The sequence below is a fragment of the Anser brachyrhynchus genome (assembly GCF_964034855.1).
Source record: "Anser brachyrhynchus genome assembly, chromosome: 1".
In the NCBI taxonomy this organism is placed as follows: Eukaryota; Metazoa; Chordata; class Aves; order Anseriformes; family Anatidae; genus Anser; species Anser brachyrhynchus.
This window is the reverse complement of record NC_137694.1, coordinates 137,425,017-137,438,076: the sequence shown is the minus strand read 5'-3', so window position 1 is coordinate 137,438,076 and position 13,060 is coordinate 137,425,017. Positions and strand designations below refer to the sequence as shown.

At 44.6% G+C, this 13,060-nt stretch overlaps 1 protein-coding gene and 1 long non-coding RNA gene across 4 annotated transcripts in view; both read left to right on the top strand.

Moving 5' to 3' along the window:
- The window catches only part of LOC308193159, a 394,920-nt gene that overhangs the window by 4,743 nt on the left and 377,117 nt on the right, over positions 1-13,060 (top strand). The gene's annotated exons all lie outside the window — the stretch shown is intronic.
- LOC308192824 (uncharacterized protein) lies at positions 8,338-12,139 on the top strand (the record flags this gene model as incomplete). Of its 3 annotated transcripts, none has more annotated exons than XM_080586768.1 (2): positions 8,338-8,821; positions 8,990-12,139. In XM_080586768.1, 2 exons carry the CDS (start codon positions 8,338-8,340, stop codon positions 11,389-11,391), a joined length of 2,886 nt encoding a protein of 961 aa, XP_080442894.1. In that variant the 3' UTR covers positions 11,392-12,139. The 3 variants fall into 3 exon arrangements, with proteins under 3 accessions (XP_080442894.1, XP_080442893.1, XP_080442892.1); XM_080586767.1 differs by having other exon boundaries at positions 8,338-11,788; positions 12,029-12,139; XM_080586766.1 differs by having other exon boundaries at positions 8,338-11,892; positions 12,029-12,139.

The window sequence follows — 13,060 nt, the reverse complement described above, 5'->3', positions numbered from 1 at the left end:
TATTTTTAAAGTTAATTATTTAAGAGACTTCCCATAGCAAGAAATTCTTTTCAGGAAGAGGACGCAAATGTTCTTTAACATTATACTGTAAGTCTGCGTAGAATTGTAGAATGGTTTGGGTTGGAAGAAACCTTAAAGGTCATCTAGTTCCAACCTCACTGCCATGGGCAGGGATGCCACCCACTAGATCAGCTTGCTAAAAGCCCCATCCAACCTGGCCTTAAACACTACCAGGGGTGGGGTATCCACAGCTTCTCTGGGCAATCTGCTCCAGTGCCTCGCCACTCTCATAGTGAATAATTTCTTCCTTATATCTAATCTAAACCTACTCTCTTTTCATTTAAAACCATTACCCGTTGTCCTATCATTACATGCCCTTGTAAAAAGTTCCTCTCCAGCTTTTCTGTAGTTTCCAGTACCTTTTCAAGTACTGGAAAGCTGTTATAAGGTCTTCCCAGGGCCTTCTGTTCTCCATGTTGAACAACGCCAACTGTCTCAGCCTATCTTCACAGGAGAGGTGCTCCAGCCCTCTGATCATTATTGTAGCCAACCTCACTTCAACCCCTTATTCTGGAGTGCGGCTAAATGCAGTACTCCAGGTGGGGGATCTTGCAAGAACAGAATAGAAGGGTAGAATTATTTCCCTCGACCCGTTGAACACACTTCTTTTGATGCAGCCAAGGTTGGCTTTCTGGGTTGCAAGTACATGTTGCCAGCTCATGTTGAGTTTCTTATCAACCAGCATCCCCAGGTCCTTTTCCTAAGGACTGTTCTCAATCCATTCTCTGACCAGCCTGCATTTGTGCTTGGGATTGCCTTGATCCAGATGCAGGACCTTGCACTTGGCCTTGTTGAACTTCATGAGGTTCGCACAGGCCCACCTCTCAAGCCTGTTTTGGTCCCTCTGGATAGCATCCTTTCCCTCCAGCATGTCAACTGCACCACACACCTTGATGTTGTTGGCAAACTTGCTTAGGGTGCAATCATGCCCCATGCTCTGCCCATGTCACCAACAAAGATTTTAAATAATGCCAGTTCCAATACCAGCCCCTGAGGAACACTCATTACTGGTCTCCCCCAGACATCAAGCCACTGACTGAAACTCTTTAAGTGTGACCACCCACCCAATTATTTATACGCTGAGTGGTCCAGCTGTCAAATCCATGTCTCTCCAATTTAGAGACAAGAATGTTGTGCAGGACAGTGTCAGATGCTTTGCACAAGTCAAGGTCAAGACATCACCTGTTGTGTTTCCTGCAAGACTCACTCCTGTCTTTTCTGTCGGCCTATAAAAACTTTGTTTTACCAAGTAACTTACACTGCTTTTTAAGCCTAAAATAAAGATTTATGTTCCAGCTGGCACCGCTAGGTAAGTTAGACAAAGTTTTGTAAACATGTATGGTAGCAGACAAAAATAATAATAATTTACAGTGTAGCTTGCTTTAGTAATAAGAAGAGCAATCATAATCATTGTGGTGGGTTTGTATGTTTGTTCGTTTGTGTTTTATTTTTTTTTGCTTTCTTTCTGAGAAAACTGTTAGCTTAAACAACAACAACAAACCCCACAACTTTTTAATTCCTTTAGCAAGTTCTAGAGATGACCATATAGTAACTTGCTTGTGCAATTGAATTATAAATCAAGTACTTTTTTTGTAAATCTTATCCCTGTAGATAAAACAAACAAACAAACAAACAAAAAACATATTTAAGCATTTGAGTAAAAAATAAATAAAAATAAAAAATGAAAAGCATATAGGAGCTGCCTATTTTTTATAGGAGTTGCCTTTGTTTGTTTGTTTCCAGTATATTATTACCTGTCCAAACTAATATATGAGGAATTCTATCTAATAGCTGACACCGAAAAAATGCTTTGCAAGGTGTCAACAAACTTACATTTAACTGAAGACAGAAGAGCTCTCAACAACAAAAATCCCAGTCTACTTCCCCCCTCTTTTTCAAATGATAATGCTGAATACAAGAGCAAGAAGAACAAATGGATGATATAAAATAGCAAAATAGATTTGTAGTTCTGTTCATTTTGAATAGTACAAACAAGCATTGTGGAGGTTTTTCTGTTTAAGAAGCTTATGTAGGTTAACATCTTGCAATCACTTTCTAGGAACACCTTTCTGTAGATACAGCTTTGTCTGATAGTAATGATGTTATCAATTTATTACTCTTAGCTTTTATCAAGTTCATAGCCATGTTTTCTTATAGCATAGTCTGTTATTTTATTTGGTCTGCTACTAAAGGGGAAGGGGAAAAACAAACAACCTGTTCATCTCTGATGATTGGACAGTAGTTTTAGGAGGCTAGAAATACTAATTGAATGCTTACTCCTTTTTCTTCCAATTACAGCTGTTAAGAAGGAAGATACCAGAATTTATTCCAGACATTCATGGAATGTCATTTAAGACAAGGGGGAAGTTTTAAACTAAGACAGGGGAGAGTTAGGTTAGATATTAGGAGAAAGTTTTTCACTCAGACGGTGGTGAGGCACTGGAACAAGTTGCCCAGAGAGGTTGTGGATGCCCCATCCTTGGAGTCATTCAAGGCCAGGCTGGATGCGGCTCTGGGAAGCCTGCTCTAGTGGTTGGCAACCCTGCCCAGAGCAGGGGTGTTGAAACTAGATAATCTTTAAGGTCCTTTTCAACCCAGGCCATTCTATGATTCTATGAGTCTATGAGTCTATGATTCTATGATTCTATGATTCTATGATTCTAAGATTCTAAGATTCTAAGATTCTATGATTCATGGTTTTGTTATCCTATTCTGTCTTGTTTCTTTCCTGTTTTTGGCTTAAATATATGTTTTCTTTTTTTAAGAAGCCTTTCATACAAGATAACAAAGAAATTTAAAATTATTCACTTCCTGGGCATTAAGCTTGCATTTAAAATAATTCATAAACAGAAGATCATTTTCAGCATAAGTAGGCTTAAAATCTGAATTGTTCATATCCAAAAGAGAGTGAATAATAAACAGCTTTCCAGTGACATGCTTGCCACAGTATTGATTTCAGTATATCAAACTCTTCCTCGGCACTGTGCTTACCTTATTTCTAAAGTATGGTGGCACTGATAAGGACAGCTTTGCTTATGATAATGTTTTATATTACAGACACAGATGTTTGCTGAGATAGTTTTGCAGCCTGATTCTTCAAGCAAAGCAAGCTTGAATGTGGAACTCTGTGACAGCTATAGAAGTTGCATGCAATACATCTATACTCCCAATTAGTGTGTATTAGCTCTTTTCATGTCCTGAGACAAGAAGTATAATTTTATTTTTAAAAATTTTGGAAGCACTGAGAACTACACTACACTACACTTGAGCACTACAAAAGAGCTGTTCATAGAAAACGGAAAAGGAAACTAAGGAATAAACTGGTTACACTGTTATGTACAGTCCCACTCCATGCCGACTCATTCTTACAACATGTCCATGCTTGCTTTGTCGAGATAAAAGCATAGCCTACATCTTTATAGTTCACTAGCCTGTCATCCAAACTGTTTATCATTTCCAAAGTGATTTTAGCGATTTAATTCTTCAGTTTTGCAATCTATATAGATATATATGTATATAAGCACAGTGATACTGAAGGAATAGTAGGTGTTACTATACAAATTCAGTTCATCACTGGCTGAATCTTATTCTATGTTCTTCTATTCTATGTTCTTATTCTATGTTCTTCACATTCAGAGAGGTCCAGAGGTTCAGCTCTATTATCCTCCTATTAAACAATCAGCAGGAAATTCTAAAGTGCTGGTTGAATAATTTTTCTGTTTGACAAACAATATGAAAATGTTACCATTTCTTTCTTTTTATTTGACATGAGAGGAAGAGTGAGCTGACTTTCTCTATCAAGGACAATAAAAAATAAATAAAGGTTCGTTTCGCTTCCTTTAGGGGGTACCCCAGCATCATTTTTACATTCATCTCCCAAAGGTCTTCAGGTATTTTCCTCTGAGGCTTTTAAGGAAAGCAGTAGAATGTAGTCTTGGCTGTTTCTGTCACATTTATAGCTTCATATATTATTTGATTTCTTTTGTAACCTTCTACATTATGGCTTTTGTTTCAGTTTGTGGCAAGGGAGAAGGAGAAAGGAGTGATAAGAGGTTGAGTTGCAAGTCTTCCATGTATTTTGAGGCTTGAATTCAATGCATGAGATTGTCTATAAGTGTATAATTAGGTTGATTAATGCTTTTTCTGTCTGTAGTATACTGATGTTTTTTCAATCACAGCATTCAAAAGAGAACTAAGGCAAAACATAAAACTGGAAACGTTAATTCACTTCACCTTAAAGATAAAAAAAATAAATAAATAAATAGGTAATCTAAATGCAGATTACAAATTGGAATGAGAAAGTTCCATTACATATATTTATTTACATAAAATTTTTGTGTATATTTTTGTATATGTACATATCTGTCCTGGTTCCAGTTAGGACAGAGTTAAGTAGCTCATAGTAGCTGGTAGGGTGCTATGTTTTGGATTAGGATGAGAAGAGCGCTGATAACATGCTGATGTTTTAATTGTTGCAGAGCAGTGTTTACACCAGGCCAAGGACTTTTCGGCTTCTTGCTCTGTCCTGCCAGCGAGCAGGCTGGGGGTGCAGCAGGAGCTGGGAGGGGACAGACCCAGGACAGCTGACCCAAACTGGCCAAAGGGGTATTCCATACCATCTGACGTCATGCTAAACAATATATAGGGGTGGCTGGCCGGGGTGGGGGGCCGGCTGCTCGGGGATAGGCTGGGCATCGGTCAGCGGGTGGTGAGCAATTGCATTGTGCATCACTTGTTTTCTTACACATTATTATTGTTAATACTATTACCATTATCACTATTATTATTATTATTGTTATTATTATTTTCCTGTCTTAATAAACTGTCTTTATCTCAACTCACGGGCTTCACTTTCCCGTTTCTCTCCCCCATCCCAGAGAGGGAGGGGGGAGGGTGAGCGAACGGCTGTGTGGTGTTTAGCTGCCAGCCGGGTTAAACCACAACAGTCCTTTTGGCGCCCAACGTGGGGCCCGAAGGGTTGAGATATCGACAAATCTGACCAGAGTGTGTTAAACTAAAATTGGTATAAGTATTGGACCTGCTTAATAGTTGCTAGTCACGATGTTGATTGCCTTAATCTCCAGTCTGCTGTACCTGTATTCCAAATTGAGTTTTATAGTGCGTTACTTTCTGTATGTGCTCCCTGTTGCACTGTTTATCCTTTCCGGGCCCTGGTTTAAGATTGTTATGGTACTGTGCGGTGTAACAATGGCTTATGAAATGATGAGATATCTGGTCACGACTTTAACCTGGTATTTGTACTCAGCACTGACGTCGACTCTATACTTTGGAACCCATATCTCGGAAACTATTAGCAATTACACCTATTGCCTGTTTTCGTTAGGGAGCCAATCTGTGAAGGGGACAGGGGAAGACATGTTTCCCTACCTGTTCACTCTCCCTTTCTCCTTCACCACCACCCTCTTATCCCCCGAGTTAGTTACGGTGGTTCTCCGAGATGTTGAATATCCTTGGGATACTCAGACCAGCCTGCTCTTGTTGTTATGTCTCCTGAATGCGCTTCAGATTTTGTGGAGGGTTAAACATCTACTTAGGAATCTCATCCGGAGATCTGTCTTGAGGCGGGATAGTTGCGAGTGGCAGGGAGTGTGGGAGGATATGGGCAGGTTTCTAGAGCAGTGGTCACCTCCAGTGTTTTGGACATTCACCCCTGAACAACTGCAAAATCCTAAAAAGCTGGCAGAATGCTTGAAAAAAAGGTGTCATGACTCTGGCAGTTCCAAAGTGACACAAATCACTGTAGCGTGCTGGGGTCTGGCTTGTGCCTATCGAGCTGCAATTGATGCTACTAGCAACCTAGCTCCAGCTCCAGCTCCTGCAGCCGCTCCAGCTCCAGCTCCTGCAGCCGCTCCAGCTCCAGCTCCTGCAGCCACTCCAGTTCCAGCTCCTGCAGCCGCTCCAGCTCCAGCTCCTGCAGCCACTCCAGTTCCAGCTCCTGCAGCCGCTCCAGCTCCAGCTCCTGCAGCCGCTCCAGCTCCAGCTCCTGCAGCCACTCCAGTTCCAGCTCCTGCAGCCGCTCCAGCTCCAGCTCCTGCAGCCGTTCCAGCTCCTGCAGCCGCTCCAGTTCCAGCTCCTGCAGCCGCTCCAGCTCCTGCAGCCGTTCCGGCTCCAGCTCCTGCAGCCGCTCCAGCTCCAGCTCCTGCAGCCGTTCCAGTTCCAGCTCCTGCAGCCGCTCCAGCTCCTGCAGCCGCTCCAGTTCCAGCTCCTGCAGCTACTCCAGCTCCAGCTCCTGCAGCCGCTCCAGCTCCAGCTCCTGCAGCTACTCCAGCTCCAGCTCCTGCAGCCGCTCCAGCTCCTGCAGCCGTTCCGGCTCCTGCAGCCGTTCCGGCTCCAGCTCCTGCAGCCGCTCCAGCTCCAGCCCCTGCAGCCGCTCCAGCTCCTGCAGCTGCCCCAGCTCGTGCAGCTGCTCCCACTCCTGTGGCTGGGTCAGAGAAACGAGCTGTAGCAGTGCAAGTTGACCCCGCAGAGGGTATTCCAACCCCTGTGGCAGACCCTGCGTCTGGGTCAGAGAAACGAGCTGTAGCAGTGCAAGTTGACCCCGCAGAGGGTATTCCAACCCCTGTGGCAGACCCTGTGTCTGGGTCAGAGAAACGAGCTGTAGCAGTGCAAGTTGCCCCTGTAGACAAGGTGAAAAAATGGTATAGAGGCTCAGGTCGTTTAAAACGCAGACAGTCTTCTGCTAAGTCTGGGCGTAGTGAAGACGAGGCTGGGCCATCAAAGGTGCAGGAGACTGAAGATGAGGATGAGGATGGCGAAAAATCAACAGTAACTACCCGGACTCCATACCAGCCATCAAAGGTGCAGGAGACTGAAGATGAGGATGAGGATGTCGGAAAATCAACAGTAACTACCCGGACTCTACACCGGCCATCAAAGGTGCAGAAGACTGAAGATGAGGATGAGGATGTCGAAAAATCAACAGTAATTACCCGGACTCTATACCAGCGTGAGCTACGAGATGTGCGAAAAGATTTTGGTCGCTGTATAGGCGAGCAGCTTGTCACCTGGCTGCTCCGGTGCTGGGACACGGGAGCCAATTATGTGGAATTGGAGGGCAAGGAAGCCAGGCGGCTGGGATCCCTTGCTAGGGACGCATGCATTGACAAAGCAATTGGAGATGGAGCACAATCTCGCAGCCTCTGGAGGCGTCTCCTGTCAGCTGTGAAGGAAAGGTATCCCTTCAAGGAAGAACTTGTATGTTTACCAAGCAAATGGACCACCATGGAGAAGGGAATTCAGTACCTGAGGGAATTGGCCGTACGGGAAGTAATTTATAAGGACCTAGACGACGCACAAACATCCGCAGATCCAGATGCAGTCCGGTGTACACTACCCATGTGGCGGAAGTTTGTACAGAGTGCCCCATCATCATATGCCAACTCATTGGCAATACTAGCCTGGAAAGCGGAGGAGAATCCCACAGTGAATGAAGTGACTAAAATACTCCGGCAGTACGAAGGAAATCTCTCCTCTTCCCTAAAGGCCTGTGTCTCAGCTGTGGAGAAACTCTCTGAAGAGGTCCACCAACTTAAAGAGAATTTATCTTCCCCTCCACCTGAACGAACCAGTGTCCACCAGCTAAAAGAGAATGCTTTAGAGAAACTTTCTGAAAAGATCCACCAACTTGAAGAAAGATTATCTTCCCCTTCACCTGAACGAACCAGTGTCCACCAGCTAAAAGAGAATGCTTTGGAGAAACTTTCTGAAAAGATCCACCAACTTGAAGAAAGATTATCTTCCCCTTCACCTGAACGAACCAGTGTCCACCAGCTAAAAGAGAATACCTTGGAGAAACTTTCTGAAAAGATCCACCAACTTGAAGAGAGATTATTTTCCTCCCCACCTGTACAAACCAGTGTCTCAGCTATTAGGGGTAAACGTTCATCTATGCAAGGAAGACAATATGGTGGGCACACACACCGCGCCACCCTGTGGTTTTACCTACGTGACCATGGAGAGGACATGAGAAAATGGGATGGAAAATCTACTGCGACCCTAGAGGCACGGGTACGTGAATTGCAAAGGAAAACAATTGGGAAAAAGGAGTTCTCTGAAAGGTTTGCTGCTCCAACTTCCAGCAGGCAGTCCTTTAAACACAGAAATGAAGATTCTGACCAGGACTAGAGGGGCCCTGCCTCCAGCCAGGGGGAGGAAAGGGACAATCGAGTTTATTGGACTGTGTGGATTCGATGGCCTGGCACGTCAGACGCACAGAAGTATAAGGCTTTGGTAGACACCGGTGCACAATGTACTCTAATGCCATCAAGCTATAAAGGGCCAGAGCCCATCTGTATTTATGGTGTGATGGGGGGATCCCAGCAGTTAACTGTATTGGAGGCTGAAGTGAGTCTAACTGGCAATGAGTGGCAAAAGCACCGTATTGTGACTGGCCCAGATGCTCCGTGCATCCTTGGCATAGACTATCTTAGAAGAGGATATTTCAAGGACCCAAAAGGGTTCCGCTGGGCTTTTGGCATAGCTGCTTTGGAGACAGAAGACATTAAACAGTTGTCTACCTTGCCTGGTCTCTCAGAGGACCCTTCTGTTGTGGGGTTGCTGAGGGTTGAAGAACAGCAAGTGCCGATCGCTACCACAACTGTGCACCGGCGGCAATATCGCACCAACCGAGACTCCCTGAGTCCCATCCATAAGCTAATTCGTCAACTGGAGAGCCAAGGAGTGATCAGCAAGACTCATTCACCTTTTAATAGTCCCATATGGCCAGTGCGAAAGTCTAATGGTGAGTGGAGACTAACAGTGGACTATCGTGGCCTGAACGAAGTCACGCCACCACTGAGTGCTGCAGTGCCGGACATGCTAGAACTCCAGTATGAACTGGAATCAAAGGCAGCCAAGTGGTATGCCACAATTGATATCGCTAATGCATTTTTCTCCATCCCTCTAGCAGCACAGTGCAGGCCACAGTTTGCTTTCACTTGGAGGGGAGTCCAATATACTTGGAATCGGCTGCCCCAGGGGTGGAAACACAGCCCTACCATTTGCCATGGACTGATCCAGTCTGCGCTGGAGCAGGGGGAAGCTCCTGAACACCTGCAGTACATCGATGACATCATTGTGTGGGGTGACACTGCAGAAGAAGTTTTCGAGAAAGGGAAGAAAATAGTCCAAATCCTTCTGAAGGCCGGTTTTGCCATAAAACAGAATAAAGTTAAAGGACCTGCACGAGAGATCCAGTTTTTAGGAATTAAATGGCAAGATGGACGTCGTCAAATCCCAATGGATGTGATCAACAAGATAACAGCTATGTCTCCACCAACTAGCAAAAAAGAAACACAAACTTTCCTAGGTGTCGTGGGGTTTTGGAGAATGCATATTCCAAATTACAGTCTGATTGTAAACCCGCTCTACCAAGTAACCCGTAAGAAGAATGCTTTTGAATGGGGCCCTGAGCAACGACAAGCCTTTGAACAAATTAAGCAGGAAATAGTTCATGCAGTAGCCCTCGGGCCAGTCCGAACAGGACCAGATGTAAAGAATGTGCTCTACACCGCAGCCAGAGAGAATGGTCCCACCTGGAGCCTCTGGCAGAAAGAACCTGGGGAAACTCGAGGTCGACCCCTGGGGTTTTGGAGTCGGGGATACAGAGGATCTGAAGCCCGCTACACTCCAACTGAAAAGGAGATATTGGCAGCATATGAAGGAGTTCGATCTGCTTCGGAAGTGGTCGGTACTGAAGCGCAGCTCCTCCTGGCACCCCGACTGCCGGTACTAGGCTGGATGTTCAAAGGAAGGGTCCCCTCTACGCATCATGCAACTGATGCTACAGGGAGCAAGTGGGTTGCACTGATTACTCAGCGGGCTCGAATAGGAAACCCCAGTCGCCCAGGAATCTTGGAGGTGATTATGGACCGGCCAGAAGGCAAATACTTTGGGATATCATCAGAGGAGGAGGTGGTTCGTGCTGAAGAAGCCCCCCTGTACAACAAGCTACCGGAAAATGAGAAGAAATATGCCTTGTTCACTGACGGGTCCTGTCGTATTGTGGGAAAGCATCGGAGATGGAAAGCTGCTGTATGGAGTCCTACACGACGAGTTGCAGAAGCTGCTGAGGGAGAAGGTGAATCGAGTCAGTTTGCAGAAGTAAAAGCCATTCAGCTGGCTTTAGATATTGCTGAACGAGAAAAGTGGCCAGTTCTCTATCTCTATACTGATTCATGGATGGTAGCAAATGCCCTGTGGGGGTGGTTACAGCAATGGAAGCAGAACAACTGGGAGCGCAGGGGCAAACCCATCTGGGCTGCGGCATTGTGGCAAGATATTGCTGCCCGGGTAGAGAACCTGGTTGTAAAGGTACGCCATGTAGATGCCCATGTGCCCAAGAATCGGGCTACTGAAGAACACCAAAACAACCAGCAGGTGGATCAGGCTGCTAAGATTGAAGTGGCTCAGGTGGACCTGGACTGGCAACATAAAGGTGAATTATTTATAGCCCGATGGGCCCATGACACCTCAGGCCATCAAGGTAGAGATGCAACCTACAGATGGGCTCGTGATCGAGGGGTGGACCTGACCATGGACACTATAGCACAGGTTATTCATGACTGTGAAACATGTGCTGCAATCAAGCAAGCCAAACGGTCAAAACCTCTTTGGTATGGAGGACGATGGCTGAAATATAAATATGGAGAGGCCTGGCAGATTGATTACATCACACTCCCTCAAACCCGCAACGGCAAGCACCACGTACTTACAATGGTGGAAGCAACCACCGGATGGCTGGAAACATATCCTGTGCCCCATGCCACCGCCCGGAACACTATCCTGGGCCTTGAAAAGCAAGTCCTATGGCGACATGGCACCCCAGAGAGAATTGAGTCAGACAACGGGACTCATTTCCGAAACAACCTTATAGACACTTGGGCCAAAGAACATGGTATTGAGTGGGTGTATCACATCCCCTATCATGCACCAGCCTCTGGAAAAGTTGAACGATACAATGGACTGTTGAAGACTACACTGAAAGCAATGGGTGCTGGGACATTCAAAAATTGGGATACACATTTGGCAAAGGCCACCTGGTTAGTCAATACCAGGGGATCTGCCAACCGATCTGGACCTGCCCAATCAAACCTGTTACGCACTGTAGAAGGGGATAAAGTTCCTGTAGTGCACGTAAGAAACATGCTGGGTAAAACAGTCTGGGCTACTCCTGCCTCAGGAAAAGGCAAACCCATTCGTGGAATTGCTTTTGCTCAGGGACCTGGATGCACTTGGTGGGTAATGCAAAAGAATGGGGAGGTCCGGTGTGTACCTCAAGGGGATTTGATACTGGGTGAGAATAGCCCATGAGTTGAATTGTAGTATGTTAATTATTATATAATAATGTATGTCATCACTACCATGATTGCTATATATCATAGATGAAAATGGTGATTAATTAGAATGTATTGGACAGAGTGTAACCTGAGCATGACATAAATGGTATGGAATAAGGGGTGGATATCTGTCCTGGTTCCAGTTAGGACAGAGTTAAGTAGCTCATAGTAGCTGGTAGGGTGCTATGTTTTGGATTAGGATGAGAAGAGCGCTGATAACATGCTGATGTTTTAATTGTTGCAGAGCAGTGTTTACACCAGGCCAAGGACTTTTCGGCTTCTTGCTCTGTCCTGCCAGCGAGCAGGCTGGGGGTGCAGCAGGAGCTGGGAGGGGACAGACCCAGGACAGCTGACCCAAACTGGCCAAAGGGGTATTCCATACCATCTGACGTCATGCTAAACAATATATAGGGGTGGCTGGCCGGGGTGGGGGGACCGGCTGCTCGGGAATAGGCTGGGCATCGGTCAGCGGGTGGTGAGCAATTGCATTGTGCATCACTTGTTTTCTTACACATTATTATTGTTAATACTATTACCATTATCACTATTATTATTATTATTGTTATTATTATTTTCCTGTCTTAATAAACTGTCTTTATCTCAACTCACAGGCTTCACTTTCCCGTTTCTCTCCCCCCATCCCAGAGAGGGAGGGGGGAGGGTGAGCGAACGGCTGTGTGGTGTTTAGCTGCCAGCCGGGTTAAACCACAACAATATCAAAATATGTTTTAGATGATAACATAAAAGAATACTAGAAATGTGATTTCAGATTTAAAAAAAAAAAAAAAGAGCTTGTCTTTGTTAGGACTAAGATAGCAAATTGCTAGATCTATTCTTTGTGCAAATATACCTTCAACAAATAATTTATGTACATTAAAATCTGCCTTCTTAGGGAGAAGATGGAGGCTTAAATTGGTATTGTTTTTGTTTGGTTGGCTATTTTGTTTTGCTTTGTTTGTTTGCTTTTGGTTTTGTTTTAGGTTTTTAAACTAGGGACACAAACATTAAGTGAAATTCTCATGAAAATAGTGCCAGGTATTATTTCTGGAGTTAATGAAATATTTATACTACAAATTATACCATCACACTGCTAGTGAATGATTATTTACCATGCCAAGTCTTTCTCGTAATAAAGTTAATTACCCCAAATGTTAACCACTTAAAAATGTACTTTAACTCAGTCATCTTAAATCATGGCAGTGGTGATCAACCCTTCCTAAAGTGTTAGTTTGACTCAGGTGCCCATATGCAGACACCTAGGGACATTTAAGATGCTGCTGATTGTGTGATGTCTGGCTGTGATGCAGGACCTCTGGGGAATTTCTGGCATAGTATCTGGAGGTCAGGCCAGATACTATTTGTAGGCAGCTGAACTAAAACCTAAATATCTCAGAGTTTGTATTAACCACCTTAAGGTAGTCCTTATATCTTTGATTGCCTATAGCAGAATGATAAATAATTTGGTTACTTTGCCTATTGTACGATAGTACTCAAGTTAGGAAAAAATAATCCTTGTGAGCTGTAAATCTAATTAACGAATTAGATTTCCAAGCACTGTTTATGTCTAAGGTGATTAATCTAATAGGAGTCAACAGGGCAGAATGAGACTCAGTTCTCTTTCTGTCTAGATTCTGAAGTACAGA